Source organism: Pleurodeles waltl, chromosome 2_2 (assembly GCF_031143425.1).
Source record: "Pleurodeles waltl isolate 20211129_DDA chromosome 2_2, aPleWal1.hap1.20221129, whole genome shotgun sequence".
Taxonomy (NCBI): Eukaryota; Metazoa; Chordata; class Amphibia; order Caudata; family Salamandridae; genus Pleurodeles; species Pleurodeles waltl.
In genome coordinates, this window is record NC_090439.1 from 1,125,316,694 (window position 1) to 1,125,342,047 (window position 25,354).

At 43.4% G+C, this 25,354-nt stretch overlaps 1 protein-coding gene across 3 annotated transcripts in view; it reads right to left on the reverse strand.

Moving 5' to 3' along the window:
* Positions 1 to 25,354, reverse strand: part of LOC138282926 (microtubule-actin cross-linking factor 1, isoforms 6/7-like) — a 533,430-nt gene that overhangs the window by 308,638 nt on the left and 199,438 nt on the right. For all 3 annotated transcript variants that reach the window (XM_069220983.1, XM_069220984.1, XM_069220985.1), the window contains exons 17-19: positions 15,325 to 15,426; positions 10,444 to 10,599; positions 3,278 to 3,433 (exon numbers count right to left, since the gene is read on the reverse strand). In XM_069220983.1, the coding sequence (XP_069077084.1) occupies positions 3,278 to 3,433; positions 10,444 to 10,599; positions 15,325 to 15,426 (414 nt within the window). The remainder of the gene's footprint in view (positions 1 to 3,277; positions 3,434 to 10,443; positions 10,600 to 15,324; positions 15,427 to 25,354) is intronic.

Genomic DNA, 25,354 nt, shown 5'->3' on the forward strand with positions numbered 1-25,354 from the left:
TACGCCACTGGCTCCGCCGGAAGTCAAAACTGAGGCTTTGTTGCACAGTCACAGATAGCCTTCTTGTTCGGCTTGGCACAAAACAAACATCACTTTGAATCGTGGCCAGAACCAAGATACCACAAACCGACATTGTATGGATCCGTAACCAGCCTTTGCCAGTTACAGGTCATACAGCTTAATCCCTGATCGTTTAGGTGACATCTTGCACACCAAATAGTACAATGTTGGGCGAATGACAGTTGAAGCTCTGGATCCGAATCGGCTGGCACAGAAAGAAAGGAACTGACACATGCGCAAGTAGGTCTCGACATCACACCCGTACAAGATGGAGCGGCACAAGGTGACATGACGTCACACGACTGCACCTGCTGGTGCTGGAGGGGATTGCGGCGCAAACATTTCTGAATCCAGTCTGATGCCTGGAGGTATTCAAAAGGTGAGGAATCTGTGGTTAGAAGTCTATCAGAACAACAAAATAAAGAGCAAAACAAACATTGAAACCTTCAGTATAAACCCACCCAACCTGACCCATCCCCAGAGCTGAAAAGCTCTCTGTCCCACCCTTTATATCAGTCTAAACGTAAAAAGTCAAACGGCCTCCTTATTTGCTGTCTCCAATTTAAAAACAAAAAATCTAATTGTACCCATATCCTTACATCTTCTTAGAGAACTTCAGTCTCCATCAACTAGCAGTAACTGTGCATCAAGGAACTAACGATGGGTCAAAACAGGCAATGCATGAAAATAAAACAGAGCAGTACCAATAGTAATCATGAGTTATCTAGTGAAAGAGTGACGCAGAGGGAATGTATAAGGAGATGTCAACTAATGATCTCAGTATGGATATTCTTGTAGCAAACAAGCAAACATACTGTAAAGCTATTTATGCACAGAATCTGTGACGATGTGGACACCAAGGTGACAGAAGAGGATCGTGAGCTGAAAATATTAAGCACTGTTCAGATACCCAAATCCAAAGTTGGAGGATCAGATGAAAAAGACAAATGAAAAGGCGTCTCCCTTTGAAACTTGTCCTTTGTCGTTGGGGGATTTGACTAGAGGGAAATGTAAGTTTCTATTTCAGCTTGAAGTGTGTTGGTAATAAAAGATTGCAGGTCCATTGGAGCATTGAAGATTGTGGACTCCCCTTTGTGGGCTATTCGGAATTTTGAGGGGCTTGAAAAAGGAAAAGGGGATGGCCACATCTTTCAGGTTTTCCCTTACTGAGAGAAAGCTATAGTTTCTTAAGAGTAGTCTTGAGCAATTCCAATTTTGGCCCCATTGCAATGGATTTGTTTTTTTTTTCCTCATGTAGTTTAGTATTTCTTCAATGAGTCTATAGTAGAGAGGTTGAAAAATTATGGTTCTTGGGCATTTCCTTTCCTTTAGAAAGTTAATCGGTGGTCCGATTGATGGTATTTTGTGGGGTCTTTCAATCTCAAATTCTCTTCCAAATCAAAAGCTACAGTATGAGTTTAGAGCTCCATACTTTGGAGAATTCAGCACAGGAATCGGAGTATTTTTCTGACCACTATGGCGAGCCAAAGATTCTAAGATTTCCCTGGTGGTTGCGGTCGTCCAGCTCAGTGGCATCAGCTGTCAGTGTGGCTAGTTTTGGAGACATGAAGTTAGATTGCTTGGACATCTTTGATTTGTCATCTTTGAATGTGCTTATCTTCGATTCAGCTTCAGTGAGTTTACTGCCAAGATCCTTCAGATCTCTCCTCATGCCCTGCAAGATTTTGACATTACATCAGTGTTAGATTTCATACCTTGAGTTAGGTCATTCAGGGCCGTAAGGCAAAGGAGGAGGATCAGTTACATGTTTGCATTAAGGTCACCTTCTGATTTAATCAGTGACTAAGGGATTGGAGGGTCAGATTTTGATCTTTTTTTGGCATGATTCGACTTTTTTTGTCTCTTGGTGATCTTTCCCTTTCAGCTCTGCCATATTGCAAGATAAAGTGCATTACTCTCTGTTGTGTCATTTGGGGTAGTTGCGTAGATGGTATGTAGGGTGGCAGTGGTATGGCAGAATGTGCAGGTTTTTCCTTTGGTCATATAGTAGCTACTTCTGAAGATTGTAGCAAGGGTGCACTTATTGTCGAAAGCATTAGTTATGTTGAATTACATTCGGTAGCAGTTTTGCAGTTTTAGGTTCAGCGCTGCTTTGATGAGCATGCATGCTTATCAGTGGTGTCCAAGGATGGTAGAGCTTATAGGTGTGCGCCTGCACATTATTGATACCTAGTGTGGTTTCTTTTTATAAGTCTGATAGCTTAGAATGTCGATGAAAGTGAGGTACGTTTCTCAATCAGAAGGAAAAATAAAAAGCTATGATGACTGTTCTAGAGATATCTTTTTCTAGGGATTTACAATGTTCAGGAGACCTAGAGAGTTAGAGGTTGCCTCGCTACAGGTATCAGTACGGTTTATGAAGTTGCGGCAGCCATTCTGCAGGTGCAACATTAATTGTGCATTAGCATTTAAACATTAAACATTCTTCCTTGCGTCCCACATCATAATCTTCCATTTGATCTGTAAAAGAATATGCCTTGAAGGTAGGGCATATGTGTTGATCACGTGTGCTTCTGTATGAATACTCAATGGAAATAAAATGTCTGTAGTGCACACCACAGAGGTACAATTGCTGAATTATTCATAAGATGGAGTGCTGAATTCAGTTCTAAAAGTGACATTACATTACATGAGCAGAACACCTATGTGTGAATACAAAAGTCCTACTTAACCATACTGGAGTAGTTCTACCTTTGGGCCTTAAAACATTCAGCTTCTTGACGACAAAGTATACAATTATTGGCATTTATGGAAAGAATGGCATGCCTGTGCCCGATACCTCAATTCTCACTCTCTAGGTGTGAATTTGATATCTTAGAGCATGGTTGTAGATGACCAGTCTAAATGGCCATTTTAATGTGACACACTAGAGCCTTACGATGGGGTTTCAACATTTGTTGTCATGATATCAGCATCATCAATTCTCACTTTTTTGAATCCAGATATTACTATTGAGGCTTGATGTAGGTCCTAACACCAATCTGCAAAAGCAACCATAACCCTGAAATCAGGCAAGGCTGACATACAGCAGAGACAGTACAGAAAATATAAAAATGGTTTAGTGGGATGGGTAACAGGGTAATACTGATTCAGGCTGATTTCTCACTCCATCCAAGCATTAACATACAACCTACATTACAACCAAAAACAAACCTCTTTTGTTGAACCTTCCTGTTCTCTGAGTGTTATTTCTTACCTTGTGCTTAGCAAGCTCTATCTCACAGCTCTGCAGATCCATGCTTATGGGTCCTTGTCCCTGAAGCTGCTCCGCGGTGTGTGACAGCCACTGGAGAAGCTCTTCCAACTGGTTCTGAAACTGGCCGAGACCCAAGAGGGCAGATTCTAACTGGTGCTGTGAAGTGAAGAGAAAATGCTCAGTATGGAAACGTTACACTGTACTAGTTCTCTTCCTGGGGGATCCTCATCATAGTCATAAGGAGTCAAGAGTGCCGCCCACACGAGGGAATTTCAGAGTCCCGGATCACTTTTCAATATCTCAAAGGCTAAACAGGACTGAATATCTTTACATTTTCACTTTAAAAGGAAGCCAATTCAATGAATCAGTCAATAATAAAAGTGTATAAGTGTTTACTATGCAGTGACTTAAGGAGCTATGTAAAAGGAAAGTACCCAATACATCTGACTAGCAATACTCTCACACCTATTCATCTTCACAAGAGGTCAGTCCTGAAGTACTCCTGTCACACACTTCATTGCCAAAGGTTTCAAAATGTCTGCACTTTTCACCTGGATCTCCTGCTACTTATTTTCTTTTTGTTTCTTTTTCAAAGGGAAAATTCAATCATTTTAGCTGTGCATGGATAGCACTAGCTAATCCTATGCTTAAAGGCTTTGCTGTAAAAAAAATGGGAAAAGACTGTCACTTTCTAGATTGGCGCAGATGGTACTGTGCTAATCGTAGACCTAAAAACTTTGCTAGAAAAACAGACATTTGAGGTGAGAAGATTGAGAGTGGGGCTGGTGTCATAGGGTGCTCTATATAGAAACTGCTCTCCACTGAAACATAGAAACTACCCAAAGTTCCTTGCTTCCATTTTTGCATAATTTATGCACCACTCTAAGCCTGAAAGGGTACTGTTTTGACTTCTACTGGGTGATCCCTTGTGTCCGGACAAAGCTATACCTCTCTGAAGCGAAACACGTGTTGGGGGTTGCATGGAGTGGGAAAAGGCTATTGACATTTTTCAGCTTAGCATGGATGGCACTAGCTAATCCTATGTCTAAAAACTTTGCTAGAAAAACAGAAATTTGACGTGAGCAGATTCAGAGGTTACAGGGTGCTCTTTACAGGAGATGTTCTCCAGCTAAATGTGGGAACTACCCAGAGTTCTTTGTTTCCTTTGCGTGTGTGTGTGTGTGTGTAAATGTATATTTATTACCTAGTGGCAGTCACCTCTAGGTAGTTACAGTTAGGTCTGCTTTTCAATAGTAAAAGCGTTTTTTGGTTTGCTAATAACTTTTGCCCTATTTGACGAATCTTCACAAACTTTCCAAAAAAAAGTTAATCCACCTCAGCTCCTTCCTGGAAAGTTTCAGGGTGATCCGTCAAGAAGGAGCTGAGAAAAAAGGGAGTGGTCCTAAAACGCAAAATCCCCATGCATTTTCTAGAGACATCTTTAAGATAGGCTACCTCAAAAACTACTGAACAGAAATACACAAAATTCGACAGGAAGCTAGGTCTCGGTCGCAGATTGGGCTTTTTGTGAATTGATGTAGATCCATTCAGCAGTCTTTGAGAAATAAAGGGTATATCTGGACGGCTGAATTCACGAGAGACTCTTGCAGGAGTGCCAATTTAAAAATGGAGAGTTCTGAATGGGCCAGGGAGCTATATTTCCCATTGGCCATCTCGTTCCAGCGGGAATCAGACTCCTGCGAGAGTGAGCGTTCTGATGGCTGCTACAACATAAGAAACATTTTGTTGACGGCCTTTACAGGACTCGGGGACTTAGTCCGCTGTCAAAAAAAAAAAAAACATGCCTGCTGGGACGTATTTAATTATCTTATGCCCCAGGGAAGCCTACCCTGGGGCTGATTTCATAAAGGGGAGGGGGCTGCATGCCCCCCCTCCCCAAGCCTCCAGGGGATCCCACTCGCAGACCGAAATGTATAAAAATGGGGAGAGAGGCAGCGTGGCCCCCTGCCTGTGCCTCCAAAGGCCCCAAGGAGCCCAGCCCTCTGCCAACGTTACTTCAACAAGACCCCCCCCCCCGGGCTGATTATGTAAAGGGAAGGGTATGTGCCCTCCCCCCGGGCCCCAAGAGCCCCCCATCCCCCGGGGAAAGCCCAGATGCTATGTTCTAGACCCCTCCCCCTAAACAACAACACTGGGCCCCGGGCAGAGGTGCCCCATGCCCCATCCTAAACAATGATGTCGGGACCCAGGGGATGGCGTCCCCAGGGCTGAAATCGGCCCTGGGAGGGGAGCCACGCACACCCTCTCCTCTTTATTTAATATAGCGTCCCCGGGGGATGGGGAACCCATGGCCTAGCAAGGCCTGGGAAAGGGGACCACACAATATACACAGCCCTGGGGGATGGGCTCCCCAGAGTCTAAAGAGGCTCGAAGAGGAGGGCTCACCAGCCCCCTTCCCCATTAATTAAAAAACGAATGGCCCTGGGGGATGGCGTCCCTAGGGCTAGGCCCTATGGCCTATGGGTGGTGTTGGGGGCAGGGCTAAAAAAAAAACTACATAAATTTACTAGTTGTATAGTTAGTAGCACCAACTATAACGTGCACCGTCACCATGCACTGCTTATGACCTGACCTATGACATCACTCATGACCTATGACATAATTTATGACATCATCAATGACTTTATTGATGACATGACTGATGACGCCATCCAAGCTACTTTTGTACACATTGCGCTTTAAACGGGTATACCATCAGAGCTATGAAAGCAAGTACAAAATACCTCAGAATATTATGAAAAGTTATTACTGCTTTCATAATGCAACCCCCATAGGTAAAGCAAGCTTATGTTATTTGCAACATTGACCCTATTCCATAAACTTCACGAGTAGCCAAGTTTATGTTGATTATGACCCACAGATGAAAGGGTGACCTATCCTGCCTAGGTGTTCAATCTGTATGCAAGTGTTCAGGGGGAAACCAAGTTTCTCCAGATACTCAAGCCCTGTAACATAACTATTGCCCTACCACGGACAATGTTTACCTGTATCAAACCCCTGACAGTCACTGACCCTACATAGAGAAATGAAGTGTATATGAGAAGAAAAGTGGGTACTGTTAACACTGTTCACTCTGCGAATAGAGTTTACTCTGTACCACACTCTTTGCAGACAGTAAAACTCACATGAGTATTAAAAAGTATTAAAAGTACCTACTAACCACAGTGTACACTCTATGCAAAACCTGTACAAAGAACGGCTATTCACTTAAAAAAACAAGGTCTGAAGCTGCTAAAGATCATACTACATGCAGTCATCATATAGATAGCTCATCTTCTGATGCAAAACATGCACATGTACGTAGGTTAGAACCTGATGCAGTCAGTCTTCTATGCCGAGCAGAAACTGTCATGCTGAGGCGATTCTGTCTAATAAGTCAAGGCTGCTTAAAATACTTAGTATGTTGTACTGCTGGAAACGTCTGCAGTACCAAAAACTTGTGTGGAACATAATGAACACAAGATAACGGCAGATCATCATTATCACCAAAAACATACATATCATAATAAACACACGATCATGAATGCAAAAATATCCGCATCCTTTGCATATGTCCTAGAACATTACCCATACCAATAGACACCAGCGTGTCAGGGCATAGAATGCAGCAGATGATATAGGGGTACAATCTCTCAGTTTCCCTGTGTCACCAGGAATGCATACAGTAGGTAAAATTACCCTAAATCACGGGGGCACATCCATCACCGATGGTCGCCTTATACATTTGAGGACGCAGCGCGCCTGCGCTTCTATTACCTGTAATGTGGTAATTCCTCAATCCTAGCAAGGACGAGGCCTCCGTTGAGGTTTCTGTCTGTCCCGCATGGGACTAGTGAATAAAAAATAAATGAAAAAAGGCCCCTGGTGTGGCATGGGCAGACAGGGAAGCCCTCCAGGGTCTCCTCAAGTAATAGCACTGTAATAGCAGCCACTGCCCATGAGTAGGTGACCAGCAGCCTGGTAGATCCGACTACAATGATCACTGGCCCCCTCCCCGTGATCGGGTGGTGAGGGCACACAAGGTACCAAGATCGGGGTGCTCGGCCCAACAGGGACTTGCACAGAGAGCACGGGGTAGGCAATCAGCGTCCTTTCCTCGGTGCACCAGTTTTCGGTTGGAGGGAACCCATGGAGGAATTCCCTCTGGTGAGGCCTGCCGCGGTCCACAGGTGCTCACCCCACGGCCCATGCTCCAGTGAAGGGCCAGCTCTTTTTCCCCCTGCTGGTCCGTAGCGGTGATCCATTTCAGGAAGGGGCCTGCTTGTGCCCCAGGGGCATGTAGGAGAGCGTGCTGACTCCCCGGGCTCCTCGCTACCTCTCCTACCTCGGGGAGTGGAGGCCAGGAACACAATGTCACAGGGCACTTCCTTGCGCACAGGGTAATTACAAATAAAAGGAACGCACTCCTATTGGAAATAAAGCACTCATCACATGCTGCTGCCCTTAGAGCGCTCTCCACAAGGGCAAAAGCAGGCACTCCACTCGTGCCCCTCAGGAAAGAGAACCAAGGCAACAAGAATCCGGGGTGGGGAGGAGGGGTCACACCACACAGCCCCCGGCGACAGCTGTGGGGGCACAAGGCTGCAGGGCCCAGGTAAGTAGGCCAGCACAAAGGTCCTGGTGAAAGCAGTGGCAGTCCTTCTAGTGACCTAGCAGGTCACAGGTCAGCACAACAGCAGAGCAGTCCCAAGGCGGTTCCTGGTAAGTCCTTCCAGCATCTGGTTCCAAGTCCATACAGTGTCTAAAAATATGGGGGTCAACCTTGTACTTATACTCATTTTGTTCAGCTTACAAAAAGGTGGGGAGGGTGGTTCCAACCAGCAGTAACCGGTTCCAGGAATGCCCCCTTCTCCTCCAGCACTGGCTGCAGACATCAGTAAGGGGTAAAAGAGCCCTTTTTGTGAGGGCAGGACACAGCCTATACAAATGTAAGTGTGCCCCACCTCTCCCTCTCCCAGCCAAGGAAGGCCATTCAGTACGCAGCTGTACTCCTGATACACCTCCACCCTCCCTGTGTGATGGCTGTCTGGAAAGTATGCACAAAGCTCAGCTGTCACTCTACCCCAGACATGGATTGAAGTCAAGTTGCAAAAGCACCAGAGGTATAAGCACAGAGAAATGCTAATTTTCTAAAAGTGGCATTTCTACAGTGGTAAAACAAAATCCACCTACACCAATAAGCAGGATTTCTCACTACTATCCCAAATATACTAAACATGCCCACGCCATTCCTCATAGATCAGAAGATATCACTTCGCCATATGAAAGGGTATTCCCAATGCAATCCTATGACAGGAGCAGCGCTCAGAGTAGTGAGAAACTAAATAGGCTGTTTGTCACTACTAGGGCATGTAGTACATAAAGACATATGTCCTATCTTTTACAAACACAGCACCCTGCCCACAGGGCTATCTAGGTCAACTTTAGGGGGTGACATAGGTGTAGTACAAAGGGGGTTTAGGCCTTGGCAAGTAGTTTGACTTGCCAATTCAATGTGGCAGTAAAATGCACAGGCAGGCCCCGCAGTGGCAGGCCTGAGACAGGTTTGAAAGGGTACTTCAGTGGGTGGTGCAAGCTGTGCTGCAGGCCCACCAGGAGCATTTCATTTACAGGCCCTGGGTATATGGGATACCACTGTACAAGGGACTTACAGGTAAATTAAATGTGCCAATCAGTTGTAAGCCAATCATACAAAGTTGAGAAGGGAGAGCATATGCACATTAGCACTGATCAGCAGTGATAAAGTGCCCAGTGTCCTAGAGCCACCAAAATGAGGCCAGAAAAATAGCAGGAGGAAGGTAAAAATGTTTGGGGATGACCCAGCAAAAACAGCAAGGTGCAACACATATGCACACATATATATATTTATATATAAATAATTAACACTGCTCTGGTATCCCCATGCGTGGGCGGGACTATGCATGCCTATGACAAATGATGAGGATTCCCTGGAAGAGAAGAAGCAGTTAGTTACAATCTATCTTGGAGACCAGAGTGACCCTCTTTCAGATTTCCATCAATATCCGTAAGGTGCGACATTCCAGTGGATGTAACCAGTAGCCAGATGTGACCCTCTACCATGTATCGGCCCGAGTTTAGATGTTAGACTCTTTCACAGGGGTTTTTAAAATTAGGCCATTAGGTCCAAGCTACGCCAGGTTTTTCACCTATGTAAATTATTCTGATTTAGTTTCAATGAATGTAAATATATAATGTGGATATCCTAAATATATGAAAATCTGTCATGGATCCAACTTCATAGACCAGCATTGGACACTCCTGCTTTACCACAACACCAAACAGAAGAAAACCTCCACCATATACCAGTGAGAAACAGGAATGACATTCTAATCCAGTAGTAGGTATGGCATGCCATCCAAACAGACCAGCGCCAGTTAGGATGTTCTACCAGATAACACCTAAGAGCTGTGGTAGTTCCAACCACCTGACACCAATCAGAACCACATATTTTATTTTTCTAATTTTCATCATATACCAACTAGTAACACGTGTGACCACCCCACTTCCCCACCAGAACAAAGGTCCAAGAATGACCTGATACCAACCAGGAGTTCAGGCTGAAGTAGCTGCAAGGCACCATTCTGCACACTACAAAACTCCTAAATAGATAAATAAACAGATTTATTTGACTCTCCACTAGAACACCAACCAGGAGATAGGTGCAAGCTACCACCATAACACTAACACGCATTGGTAAAGACAGTAAGTCTTTCCCATGTAACATATTGGCTTTGACATTATTTTTTTTTAACAAATAAAGGCCCAGCAGCAGTGTGCAGCTGACAGGCCATCATGCAAAAAAGTACAAGAATAAAAATTAAAAAAATCAAGGCAGTTGAGGGGAGGGTTGGAAAAAGCAATTAGCCAGATAATGTGCAGCTGGCAAGCCCTCAAAATAAATAAAAAATAACTGAAAGGCAAGGTTGGATGCGCCTCCAAAACAAAAAACCTAATAAGCAGCTGATTAATTAAAAATATACTGATGGGATTTAACCCACTGGTAACCATTTCAGCTCGTAACTTAGGTGTCTATGGGCCAGATGTAGCAAAGCGTTTTACCCATTCTGTATCTATGGGAAAATGCGTTGGTACATATGGCCCTATGTGTCAATCAAAAACCATACCTGTCTATCAACAACTTCCTCCTCCAGCTGCTCCCAACGTCGCCTAAAGTCCTCAATCTGGGAATGGGTGCCTGGCTCGTCCATGCTCCCGGGAGACGTGCGGTGGCGGAGGCTTTCTACTTCTACTTTGTGCTGGTAGAGGTCTCGCTTAAAGGCCTGCGGAGAAGGGAAAGACAAAGGAAGAACGTAAACCCCCAGCACGAACAGAGCAAACAGCTGGGACTTTCGGATGAAGGTCTCATTAGAAGTGAGTTCACAGGTACCTTTGAGGACCAAAGAAGTCTGAGAGATGGTCATAAGAGAATAAGGGGTATAACCAGGATTTGGATTAAAGGCTGGTCTACGTCCTGGGTGGGTTTGCCCAACCAAATGTTTAGCAGTATTTGATCTAATATGAAAGGTCTTTTGTACCCCACGTTCATGAGGCAACCAGACACTGGCTAGTCATTGTAGTTTTGTTGAGGGAGTATGACACGCTGATAACAGCTTTTCGCTGGGGTTTATGTTTAGCGGTTCTAACTTTAAAGAAGTTCCTATTATCAGGTTGCCACTGAGCTCGGTTATAAACTGTGGAGCTGTAGTTAAGTGGACCCTCAGTGTTTTATCTGATACATAATCATTCTATAAGTATGTACATACCGACCCTGAGATGTACAACATTAACATGTAAAATCTTGATTACCCTTTTCCCCTCTGAAGAAGGGGAGCCTCAAAAAAACAATCATGCACATGTGCATAAATAATGGAAAAGTGGTACCCGGGGATAGCAGTCTAGTTTTAAACTGGATAAAGCTGTATGGCAAATGAAATGGTGTGCAACAGGCGAAACATCTGCACGACTGGATGTGCTGTAGAATCAGTGGAGTCCACGAGATGTGCAACCCATGACATTGAACAATCTACCTGCAATACCGGAAAGCACAACTCATTCTGGTTTTACTCTCACCTGCACAAGGTATCTTGATGGCTGAAAAAATGTCACATAAGGTAGGCCCTGGTTGCCACCAGAGTTTGATTTACTACCAGGCTGCATTGGGCTGAGAACAGCCTAAACTCTCAGAGGCAATGGACCTGTCACAACACATTCAGCCACTATTCAAGCTCAAGGCTCACATTTGTACCCCGAGACCTGTGGTGGCACGGTTTTGGTGTTGATGAAAAAAGAGGATGGCTTGGCAACAGAGCTGGTCACCTTCAGTTAAGACGAAAGGGGAGAATTAGTCTCCTGGTTCACTATGTAACGAAAGGGGAGAGGTATTCTCCTGGTTCACTATGTAAGACAGCAATCAAAAGGGAATGAGATAGTGGGGGCAACACCTAAGCAGGAATCAGAGAGGAGGCCACTTATTTTATTTATTTTTGTGCTTATATAGTGCAAACTAGGCCAAAGGGTCTTCGAGAGCTTTGAAGGAGACCAGGAGTTGAATAAAAGTTAGCAATCTACAAACAGCTAATGATCAAAACGGTCAAGATCAATGAAAAACTGTGCAATGGCCCTTATGGATGGAAATGAGATGAAGTAATTCAGAGTCTTGCAATTCACAGCCTCTGCCAAAGTATCTCTGAAATAGAACTGAGTTCCTTTTTTTAAAGTGGTGAAGTCTGAGGTAGTGCGAAGAGTTGGTGGAAGAGAGTTTGAAATCAACACAGGACTTCCTGAAAAGGCCTCTTTCAAACAACCTTTTGCTTCAATGTGGGAAGTTCAAAGAAAGGGATTCTCTGTTGCCTGAAACCCCATTGAGCACCAAGGGTTGTCAGTTTTTCAGCCATGTAGAAGGGAGTTGAATGTAAGTAGTCATAAATTGACCTCTAGCTTCAACAGGGAGCCACTGAAGATTCAGAACGACGGGAGTGATGGGGTTAACTTTCTTGGGGACTGTAGCAAACTAGTTACTTAGGTTAGGTCGGAAGGTTAGGGAAAGGGACGCGGAGCTGAGGTGTCTGGTGGGCAGTGGTTCAAGTAGGTGGTTCCACATTTGGGTAGGGCCTTGTACGTGTGGGTCAGAAGCTTGAACCGGCATATTTTCGGTAGAGGAAGCCAGTGGAGTTCCCTGAGGTGGGAGGTGATGTGGGTTTATCTATGGAGATCCAGGTCGCATCTGGATGCAGCATTCTGTAAGGTCAGTAGCAGCGGAGGAGGTGAGCTGCAATCCCTGCACAGAATGTGTTGCCATAGCCCAGTTGGCTGGAGATGAGGGTTTTGGTAATGGTGCTTCTGGAACATAGGGTAGCCATTTGAATACCTTACAAAGCATGCACAGGATGAAGAAACAGGAGGAGACAGAGTTGACCTGAGTCATCATGGTTAGCCTGTTGTCCAGAATAATGTGTAGGTTCCTAGCGTGGACAGTGGGGGTACGAGTAGGTCTGTGTTCTGAGGGCCACCAGAATGAGCCACATGGGGAGTTTTTATTTCTGAAAATCAGTACCTCTGTCCGAGCTTCAGACAGTTGTTCTTCATCCAGTTGGTGACGTCTGTCATGCAGTTGTGGAAGTTGGTCTTGGTGGTGTCTTCAGAGAGGGTTAGGATGAGTTGTACGTCGTCAGCATAGGATATGATGTTGAGCCCCTGGGTTTTAGCCTTGCTGGCCAGAAGTGTTATATAGTGTTGAAGAGGGTGGGGCTGAGGGGGGGATCCTTGGGGTACTTCACAAATCATTTCCTAGAGTTTGGAGATGATGGGAGGAAGGTGGACTTTTTGCGTTCTCCCGATGAGGAAAGATGTAATCCATCTGAGGACAGCTCCCTGGATACCAGTTGTGCAGCCTTGTGATGAGTGTGCTGTGGGAGACTATATCAAAGGCTGCTGAGAGGTCAGGAGGATCAAAGTTGCAGGCAGAAGTCTATACCAACAAAACACTGGGTGCTAAAAACTCCACCAAGGAGATGTTCCAACTGTGTGACCTCTCTCCTAAATGTGTTTGTGCTGCGAACACACTTGCGAATACCCCAGAACTAGAAGGTGATTTGTTCAAAAAATTTCAAAGATATGATCTCTATTACTCTTATCTCTTCGACTCCCCCAGGTGAGTTTTCATCTCCATGGGAGGCTGACACAGTAGTCCTGATTAACCCGGCAGAGTCAGAGAGCAATGTTTTACCTACAGCTTCTACAGAACTTGCTAATGTTTAACTCTGACAAGATGGAGGTGCTCTGGATAAGACACTCACCGTAATAGCCCTTTCCCATGGGACTTCTGGCCACATTCTTGGTCCATTTTACCTGTCATGGCTAAGATGGTTGAAAACCTGGAAGTATTCCTTGAGTCGGAACATTTGCTAGCTTAGCAGGTCTAACATGTTGGGTAGACCTGTTTCTTACTCTGGAGGGTATTCATGAAACTTCTGGCCTATCTCCCAAAGAATGTATACTGCGTGGTTATCTAGGCTATCATTTAGAATCACCTGGATTAGAGTAATACCCTTATTTTAGGTATGAACATAGGCCTAAAAAGAAGATGAAAGGGTCCAGAATGCCGCTGTGGTTTTCTTCTGACTCTGCAGGCTTGTGGGCCCTTTCAGTGGATAATGGTTTGTTTTTAAGTCTTTGTGCCAAGTTTTCAAAGCAGTCCATTATACTGTCCCGGACTGCTTATCACAAAAAGTGACCAACTACATATCTTCACATTCTGTGTGATCCTCTGAGGCCCGGCTGCTTATCTTACTAAGAATTAAGCGGACCCGTTCAGGAAGTAAAGCATTCTTGGTTAAGGCTGTAAAACTCTGGAATGAACTCATTTGTACACTTCATAAGATTGCTACATTTTAGGAAAGACTTGAAGACCTGCCTATTCAATTCTCCATTAGTGCTAGGGCACATTCCATAGTATTTGTTGTGCTTTTGAATTGACAACATAAAAGTGTGCCGGGGTCCCTGCAAGTGGGTGGGACTATTCAATACTTATCAATGGAGATCCCCTGAGATAGAAATGTGGCATCTCCAAACACCCACTTTTGAACAGTCCTGAATCCTAGGAAGATCAGAAAAGGACTGAACCTGCTATCTGCGACCTGAGAGAAGCTAAACGGCTAAACCAGCTCTCCATTGTACCCAGAACACAGAAGTGGATTCCAAGTGTCATAAGGCTGACTTCCTGTTCAAGCTGAGGTGACATAAGCTGCAAGAGGCCACTTCCGCAACTGACCAGCTGATCAGTGGCAACTGGACGTAGAAGTGTACTTCTGTGGTTAATTGGGACTTAAAGGACTAAAGTCAGAAGGTGAAAAATGTGAACAGGATGTATCTGGTTGGTGTATCTACCCTGCACTCCATCAAACTGAGTCTATGTCCCGCTCTACTGCAACTATCAATTATTGGCGCCACATTCTTCTTGGTGCTATTCCTTTATAACACTACAAAAATCCATATTTCTCATTCCTCTTCTTGGTTTTTGTGTCATTTGAGTGTGATTTTGTTTATTAAATGATACTCTTTTTTTCTAACAAGGATTTTATTGTATTCCATTTCAACTTTACTCTCATTTTGGTACTGCATATATACATTGCCTGTTCTGTGCCACAGCTACCAGGGGGTTGAGCTCAGGTTAATTTTGTGACTTTGAGGGTTAAACATGGTGTGTGATTATTCCTTGAGGTGAGTATTCACCTCCCCCCATTAATAAGAATGCATTTTTTTAATGTGTGTCTATGAAAGTTCACAATACTGGATAAATAAAATAACAAATATGGCCATAAAACAATAGTAAAAAAAATGGCTTTACAATCAGATCCAATGATCATTAAAAGATATCCTATTGCATTAAACACCATAATTGTCACAATAATCCTAATATCATAATTCCAACAATTCTCATAAGTGAATAAAAATAAAATGAATATTACAAGAAAAGAGAACTATCCTCACATAATAGAGTTTCTTACCTTCAACTCTTCTAGCTGCTGCCTCACCATGTTCAGGTCACCACCAATCAGAAACTCTTCAGAAAGCCGTGCCTCAGCCATGTCCAGCCACCCAAAGAATCTCTAAGAGGAGAGAGAGGACAAGACTGTAATTGGCTGGTACTTCTGGTGCGTTAAATCAAGCCATGTGGAGAACATCTAAGTGAAAAAACAGATTTGCCAAGATTGCTGTTAGCTGAGAATGTGGCTGAAGTAACCAACCATCCACCCAATAAAAGAGGCTCAAGAGATGGAAGAAGCCCAGATTGCCATTGGCTGGAAACACCGGTAAGTTACTAGACGACTGGGCTATGGTTATCATTGAAGATCTCTAAGAAGAGGTACACAGAGCTCAAGACTATTAACAGCTGGCAAACGAATGGAGACTAAAACTGACCTGAAACAAAACAGTCAATGAAAGTTCCTCCTTGAAAAAACTGATAAATTCTAAGACAGTCATTTGTTGGAAACAGAGTAATTATATCTGCCCAAATCAAGAGCCATTAAAGAGGACAGAAGTCTAGACAGCCATAATAGCAGGTATAAAAAAGAAATAGCCACCAACTGGCCACAACCATCTACCTATTCATGGTCATGCCCAGTTATTCAAAGAGCCCCCAGGAAGGACATAACGTTGCCCCACACAGGCCATATCAAGCCACTGAAGAAGCCCCAAGGAAAATGAACCAGTTGCCAAGACTGCCACTGCCTGAGAACGTAGTTAATACTGACCATGGTTAGCTGCCCACTATGGCAGTTTGGGGTGCCAAGACAGTTTCCTGATCTGAATACGGACCACACCTTCCAACTACTATTACATATCATGTTCCAGGCTGACCCAGGGGTCGTCCCATGGGCCTTATCTTGGAATATTTTAGAGAGAAACTATGCATACTTTTTAGCTGTAGACAGTCCACTTGACAAACATCATAACTCAGATCAGGTGACTAGAAATTATTACTTCCACTGAATCATCTCCAGTAGAGCGGACTACACTGAATCTCTTGTTCTGTTCTTGGCAGTAAATAAGGAATAGAGAGACAGGTCATGTGGCAATGCACTGTACTACTTAATGAATCCCAATGAAACATTTTATTGGTGCCCAAAATAATCAAAGTGCCATCAGAATAAGGAATTGATTGGTGTGTAAGAAAAGTAAACAAAGCACATCACTGGGTACTTTTGCAATTCTGTATCACTTTTCTGAACTACACATGAGACTGGAAACAACACAGAGAAAACACTGAGGGCGGGGGCAATCAAACAGAGATGATAAAGGACAACACATGAAATGTGAGTTTGGCAATGTTGGTTACATTCCATATAACACAACTGTCATTCCATGGTCTGGCACTTTCGAGGGCTCACTTCTATAATGGACATGAAAAAAAACAGTTACCTGTAACTCCAGCCCTCCAGTATTGGCAGCTTTCATAGGTTCACAAGGTTGAATATTTATAACAAAGGACTGTGCAATAGCTCTCAGGATTGTGTCTATATAGTTGGTCTTCAGTCTGCATTCCTGTTGCATTCAAGGGGCATACCATTCTGTCACCATGCCTTCTCATTCCATTTAGTATGTTCAGGAAACATCAAAGAACATAAGCATCACACACCTCCAGTCTGAAAGGAGCACATACAAAGAACTCCTCTGTACTGCAAACTCCATATCGTTTAGTGGCGGTCACCACTAGGTAGTTATAGTTAGAACCATAGAAAAAGCATTTTTGACTTGCCTATATCTTTGGCGTAGTTTGACAAATCTTCACAAAATGTTTGCAAAAAAGTGTTCCCAAGAATCTAGATGGGAAGTTTTGGGGTGCTCCGTCAAGTGGGGGCCGAGAAAAGAGGAGAGAGGGGTGGGGGACTGGGGTCAAAAAGGTTAAGTTTCCTATTTTAACTCCCAGACGGATTTTGAACACAACTACAGCCTGAACTGCTGAACGTAATTATATCACATTCGACAGAAAGGTAGCATTTGGTCTAGAAAGAAGCCTTTTTCTTGTTTGGTGTAAATCTTAGTAGTTTTTGAGATATTAAAAGAAAAATAAATATAGATATCTAGAGGTGTGAAGGATTCACGAATAATAACAATCTTCTGCAGAGAAATGCACAGCTCTGATTGGCTGCCAACACTTCAAGCAGGAAGTGGTGGCAGCCATCTTGGGACTCTGCTTCAGCCGAGTCCTACAAAAAAAGTTCGAAAATAAGACAAGGGGCCAGGGTAGGACACCCTGACCCCTTAGCTCTGGTGTGGGGTCCCAGAAATGTGGAATATGTGCCTCTCCTCAAAAAAGCAGTCTCTAAAATTAACAAGAAATTTTAGATATACAAGAGATCTCCCACACCTTGCAACAGTATTTCAGAAGTGCACTACAATTCATACTAAATACATCACTAAACAGCAACTTCCAAAGCCCCTTCCAATTAGGTTTCATATCCAAATACAGTATGAAAACAAGCCTCCTTATCTAGTAAGCAACACCTGCCAGCTCTCTGAACCATGAAACCCACTTTTGACACATTCAACTACACCTTGTTCCTCACTCCCATAGAGCAAATGTAATTTGAAGATAGTACATGTACATCTGAAACCGATACAAAAAAAAAAAAAAAATAACGATAGGTAATTCACTCTTTGACCTCATACCCTCAACCATTTGGAATACCACAGTGTTTATGAACTGTGAGGCATACTATTTAGCTGCCCAGCTGCAGGGGTTATCAAGTTGGCTTCCAAAAGTAGACGGCAAAGAGTTGTGTCAGGTTGCCACATCATAATACATAGGAGCAATGAGAGTACACCTTACTGAGCGTCACAGTGAAGTCAAACCAACAATCTGAACTCTTCACAATAGCTACTAGATGCTGGAAGTGGGTGGTTAACAATACTAGTCAACCCCTTCTGAATGCCACAGTGCTGCCACTTGTCGACCTGCCCAGCTCTAGGGGGTAATAGGGATTCATTTCCATAAGTCTGAGAGCGCGGTCAGATGCGGGGATAGATCATATTGGTGCTTGTTATGAGAAAGAGTGTTTTGGAGCCTGACATCCATGGTGGAAGGTGATGGCTTACTGGAGTGTCAGTTCCTATATGTGGCACACTGGTTCGGTCAGTGCAGCATATTTGGAGAGGGCGAGCTTGTTGAACCACAACATAATTAAGCGTTGCAGGCTGCACTTACCTTCTGCACAGGTTATAAACATACCTAGGTTGTACAAGGGGTACCCATCAATGCTCAGTAACCCTATGAATTCTTTAAAAGCCCATTGAGCGGACATGTTGGGTAGCTCATTCAGAGAGAAAGAATGGGCGCGGGGTCTCAAACATCCACATAAGTTTTGTAGGAACACTCTCTTTGGATACATGCAATGTAATTATTTACACACCACATAGCTCACACGCCTCTTAGGCTAAATTAAATTGCTGAGGCGGATGACAAGAGCTGCCCACGGTGCAACCTGATAGGTGCAGAGTTCACTCATATGGTCTGGGATTGCTTGGTGATTGCTTGTTTCTGGACGAAGGTGACAGCTGACATGAAAAAAACACTCGCAAAAGCGGAATTGAGCAGGGCAGACATTTGTCTCCTAGGTCCATATGCTCATTCTAAATTTTGGAAGGTTAGTAATAGATTCTTAGATCAGTCCCTGGTACTTGCTAGGAGAGCTATAGCAATGCATTAGCACTTCTTCAGAGCCCCTCCTCCCCCGATAGTAGATGGAAGAAAGACATTGAGAAATGGGCAGTAGCCAAGGGTCCGACAGTGCGCACTGAGGAGCGCCGTGGGCAGCATGAGAAACATATGGTGACCAATGGATGGTCAGTTCATCTGAATCCACTGACACAGATGCCTATGCCAGACACACTCTGACACATTACGGGACTTTTCATCGGGGAGGGCCTCCTTCCCCTTCCCGGTTAACAACCAGGAATGATTTTATCAGCCATTCACTGACATATTATTCGGAATACCAGCCCACTGCATGCACACGAAGGCAGAAATAAGGTAAAAAATAGACTGAACTGTTTAAGGTTGTTTTATCGTTTATATTATAGACATAGTTACAAAACTCTTATTTTGCACACTGAGTTAATATCAATAAAATAGTTTGCATTTTCAGCATATGGGAAGAAGGAGACCCATCAGTGAGAGAACCTGTAGGTTATGAATATATAAATGCGCTTCATTCATAAGCTGAAAACTTCAATAAAATACAATTTAAAAAAGTAAATCTGGACTCTAAACTCAACAGGACTCCAAACTCAACTAAGCCACCAATATCAAATTCAGAGACAGAAGCACCATTTACCGTCCCAGAATCCCAGTAAACAGCAAACATATCCCCCCCACCCCCACATTGGTTGTAAAGTGCTTAGTCTAACAGACAGTTACCTCTTGACTTGAATAAGGAATTTGTTAGTCTCTAACTCTCAACTAGCTCTCCTCAAAGCAGTCCTCCACTAGCTACCTTTTTCAGGCCCAGAATCACCATCAGTCGTTACCCGCGGCACCAATGAAACCGCCTGCATGACATAAGGCCACACATTTGGGCACACTAGGATATTTGACTTCCCATTGCTTTTGGTGGATAGAAACGTGGCAGACGCTTACGTGGTCTCATGTCCAACCTGCAAAATCTTGATCATGGTGGGGTATTATTTAGGAAATATTTCCAGGATTTGGAATTTGCTTCCAAAGCATATCCAACCACCTTGTTGGCTTACTCTAAGACTTTAATACAAGCCTAAAACACTTTAATCCAGTGAAGACAAACAAAAGCTGTGAAGTATACGTCAGCCTGCCATACCTTCCCATCTGACCTGAGAGCCAGAAGGTAAGCCGCCACTCATGATACCTACACACGTATGAAAACATTAACATGGCCCTCCTCCATCTTGTGGACCTTACAGTGCAGAGGCACACCACCTCTAGTACCGGTTACTCTGTGTCACCTTGTATGTTAGTCTTTGGAAGAGCTCTCCTGCATGCTATTTTCATTCTACAAATTCAGTGATGTAATCTACGCTCTTTAGGCTACAAAGCGCTCTGTGACTGTGGAGTGAATTGCTGTATGCAAAAAAAAAAAAAAAAAAGTATATAACATCTTGTATCTCTTGCGGTAGCCCTGCAGGTATTAGCTGAAGGTCTGTGTTCTTTAGATACGAGGTCTGTTGATAGAGGGTCAGTAAGATGTGCTCCTCTGTGCTTGTGAGAGGGTCCACCATGAACAAGCATTTTCAATGCAACGGGTCTCGCATTTGTTCGAGTTAGAGCTGTTAGCATTGTAAAGCAAAAAAAAACTGCAGCGCGATTGCGCTATGTAAAATCCAGCGCTATCGCAGTGCGTGGAAAATAAACCAATAAAGTAGTCCGAACTCCATGCTGAAAACATCGAGCCTCCTATGTTTTTGGTACTTTACCGGTGCTGTGTAGGTGGGCTAAACACCGCAAAAGGCATGACGTATGCATGCCTTTCGCAAGTGGATTTTAAAAGGCAAGCCCGCGAACCAATGAAAGTGACTGACGTGGCATGGGCGTGGTTTGAAGCCCAAAGAGAGATTACAGCATGGGACTGAGCGCTTTGTGCTCGCCCGTAATAAAACGCCAAGCAGGAGGTTTTTGAAAATTCCGCCCGATCCGCTGTTCTAAAAAGCGTTAAAAACGTAGCTTGTGTCTTCTTTGTTCAAGTTTTACATTTTCCGTCTCCTAGTAAAGTTGCTGTGTCTCTTCTAGCTCCAGCAAAGCAGCAGGCCTCTGCAGAGGTAATCGCACGTTAATAAATTCTCAAAATAAATCAAATACCCCGGGTTAAATTCGCGCGGCGGAACAATTTACAAACTGTCCTGGATAGTTTGGAACAAATGCGCCATCAAGTGGTGGAAGAGGGGAGTCTCAGCTTCCTTTTCAACTAGTCTAGGCCAGTGTTTCACAAACTCAGGTCGCCACCCACTGGTGGATCGCTAGTTAATTTTTGGTGGGTCCCAAAAGCCAAAGCATCAAATAACGACGCTTTTAAATTCTTTATTTAATTTGCTTCTTTTCAAAAACAAAGGTCAATGTCATACAATGTCTTCTGACGAATTCCTGTATTTTTTTGACACAAAGATTGGTGTTTAGAAACTCCTCTCACCTTGTAACCAGCAAAGAAAAGTAAAGTGAATGGTGGGATAATCTTTCTGGGGTACAGCGAGAGTGAAAGGAAAGGCTGTATCCTTTAGTAACACAACAAAATGTAAATACGTGTACAATGCGAACTGCACACATTCAGCTATTAGGATAACAAACATGAAGCACTTTTTTGTAGTTCTAAAGTGTGATGGAAACAAAGATATCAAAAGGATCAAAACAAATCAAGACAATTTACTTGGTGATGCACAAATGCTAAGTTTTCACTGAAACCCAGTTTCCACACATTATCTTTGGTGTGCGATATAGTTGATTCAATAAAAGTGTGTCTGTACAACTTTAGCGGATATTTCAATGGAAATGTGCTGTCTGTAAACGACAGTGCACTACCCCATGATGCTTTAGTTACATTAAAAGATCGCCCGTCTCATGTCCATTAAAGTTAGGTGAGTTGAGACAGTTTGTTGTTCTAAAAACTGTCTCGTGGTTCTGAAAGGCCTGACAAGCATTGGTCTAGAAAATTCTCTAAAAAGAGGTGTTCTGGTATGACCAGCTTGTGGTAAGAACAGTGCTTATTTCTGGGGTAAAATCAAAGCAAGAACTTGAGCGATTATCTCTTTTAAATGGGACAGTAACAATTTAAAAAACAAGTAGTTACTTTTTGTTTAATGACGTCAATGAGGGAAGTGGTTGCAAAGTTCTGCCTAGTACTCCAACGCAATGGCCTGGAGAAATGAAAAGGCCAATTTAACATAGACTGGGCCTAATAGGAGACACTGGGCAAGAGATCCGAGACAAAGGGGGTTATTACAACTTTGGAGGAAGTGGTAATCCGTCCCAAAAGTGACAGTAAAGTGACGGATATACCACCAGCCGTATTACGAGTCCGTTATATCCTATGGAACTCGTAATACGGCTGGTGGTAAATCCGTCACATTTGGGACGGATTACCACCTCCTCCAAAGTTGGAATAACCCCCATAGTCTTTGATTGCTTTTATAACATAACTCCTATATTGGGAGAACGTTTTAAACGCTGTTGAATTCTAAAAGAGTCTCAGCACTACTCTTCAAAAGCCACGACTGTTGTGCTCTTGCATAATGTTTCTGAATGCAGAATTTCTACAGGTGGTAAATTGCACATACAGATTTGTGATGAAAATGTACAGCAGCCATTTCGTTTTGTTTTTTTGTTCCTCCATTCGGAAGATTATTCCCTGGGCAGAAACCCCTTTCCCTCCCCCGCTGATCAAAATGCCATTGTCCGAGATTTTGAAAGCATTTCCAGGACAGAAAACTCTTGTGAATATCTTCAAATGTCAATGAGTTTCTGAGATTCTCCTTTCCCAGGTGCGGCCTTTCCCGACTGCTCACAACCTGATCATAAACCTAAATTGGCAAATACATGAAATAAAATAATATGATCAGAATGTCTGTATTCGTAAATCCAATTTCTGCATGTAAAATCCCACAACTGTTGATCCTGAGTACCAGGATGGGGAATTTTCAATTATATATATATATATATATATATAGTCGTGGGTGAGATGATTAGAGAAATGAATACAATACCTTTTTAATACATAAAATGCTGTGTCCAAGGTAATTTTTGGAGTATCCTCCTTGGCTGGCACCACCCAGTGCCACTGCTTGAATGCTATTCCACTCATACAAGTGAGTCATTTTGGACAATTCCTGGTACCCTTGCGCCATACTGATGGAATGGGCTTCGTGGTTTTATAATTGTCTTAAAAGTGTGTTTAAGTGTTAAATGCTCTGCTGAGGGGGTGGGGCTAAACATTAGAAAGACACTGTCAGAGAGAGTTAGTAGCCAGAGCACCTGGGGCCCAAGTGCGCATGCCGGGTTGAACTGCTGCCTCTCTTTGGCCAACCCGGCATGCGCACTGGAGGTCACTCACGGTCTCTACCCCTGCGTAAACTAAAGCCGGGGCTGAGACTTTAGGCTGCAGCCCCGGTCTCAGTAAGGACTGGGGAGGTTGTCTGCCCCAGCCAATCCAGGCGCTGCTGTAACAGCATGAGCAGCGTCTGGATTGGCTTAGAGATGCGGTATGGTAGTAGCAGCGATTGGCCTTTGGTCGCCATCCCTTCCCCTGTACATGCACAGCGCCAGTAACGGCATTGCGCATGAGGGAGTGGTAGAGACAAATTTATTCCAAGTTTGTAAGTTCCTCCCAGACCTCACCTGCAGCTGAAAGCGAAAGGCAGCACTCGGAGATGCTATGCCATGGTATAAAAAAAAAAAGAATCGGAGGTAAAATAAGTTTCAAACGGATTGATTGTTCCCTTCTGTTTTCAAAAAACTAACTTCAAGTTTTAAATCATCTGCGGTCTCATAAGTTTCGTTTCTGCAGATGATGACATGCGGGTTCCTTTCAGTCCCTGAACTCAAAGCCATTTCACGTTATGTTGTTATCCCTGCCATGAAAAGTTGGTGTTTTATAAGGTTGGCTGCCACTAACAATTTTCTAAACAAAGGTTTGTTTAACTTTTGAAAAGCGTGTCAGTGCCTCAATCCTCATACAATTCCTGGCGGGTGGGCGGGAGTGTAGCTATATATATCCCAAATGGACCTGTGAATATTTACTGAAAATGCTTTTACATCACTATCTGTGAATTACACGCAATTGTCTGTGCAGAGCACGTATATGAAACAAAATAACTTCTCCCAAAATGTTCAGTTTAATACGCTTGTATAGCCATTAAATGTTTTTAAAATTCATAGACACAGGCTTCTTCTATTATTAATTACACAGGCAGCTCCAGTACTTTCAGAATGCTGTGACCTGGATTTGTTAATTAAACTTCACCACTTGAGCATCTGGGCTTTAACGAGTTCATTGATGTCTGATTGATTGATAAGAAATAAGTTACTTACCTTTAACTGTAGTTCTCCAGTATTGGAAACTTTCATAGATTCACATGCTTGAATACTTCCCCGTGGTCGAGATGGGAGTCCCCCGTGTAATATAAAAGGTATGCTTAAATGTATACATACATTACATGCATTAGGCCTCTAGCTTAGTAACATATCATAGTCATTTAGTAAAAAAAGACCCGAACTCAAAATTCAACCAATCAGAAAATGCTTAAATGTATACCATACATTACATGCATTAGACCTTTAGCTTAGTAACATATCAGTCATTTAGTAAAAAAGACCCAAACTCAAAATTCAACCAATCAGGTTGCACCACCCTCTAGAACCCTCCTGAAAGGAGCTGCCTTCCCTCAGATTTCCGAGCATAAGTGCTGTAATATAAAAATAAAAAAAACACTGAGAAAAAGAAGGTGAGCTCCCCGGGGGAGGTGGGTGGGCCGCATGTGAATCTATGAAAGTTTCCAATACTGGAGAACTACAGTTACAGGTAAGTAACTTATTTCTTACTCCAGTATTGGAACTTTCATAGATTCACATGCTTGAATAAGAATAGCAAGCAGTGACTAACACATTTTCTGTATTTGTAATACCAACTTTCTACCATATATAAGATTGTATTAGCATTTAGTTAAATTCATGCATGTTGTTTATAGTATAAAAGAAAATTTATTATTATACAGAAAATGTGGTATGAAACAGTAGGAGCGGATGGCAGGAATAAAGAAATGGCTCACCTTCATTGGAACAAATGTCTAAGGACTGCTTGGCCTACAACTGCATCTCCGAGCGTTTCAGCATCTAAGCAATAGTGCTTTGTGAAAGGATGTGTCGTCTTCCACGTTGCAGCTCGGCAGATGTCTGGAAGGGATACGCACGAGAACAATGCACAAGAGGTGGAAACCGCTCTAGTGGAATGTGCACGTACTCTAGTGTCCAAAGGTCGACCAGCCTTTTCATGGCAAAAGGCTATCTTGTTCGAAATC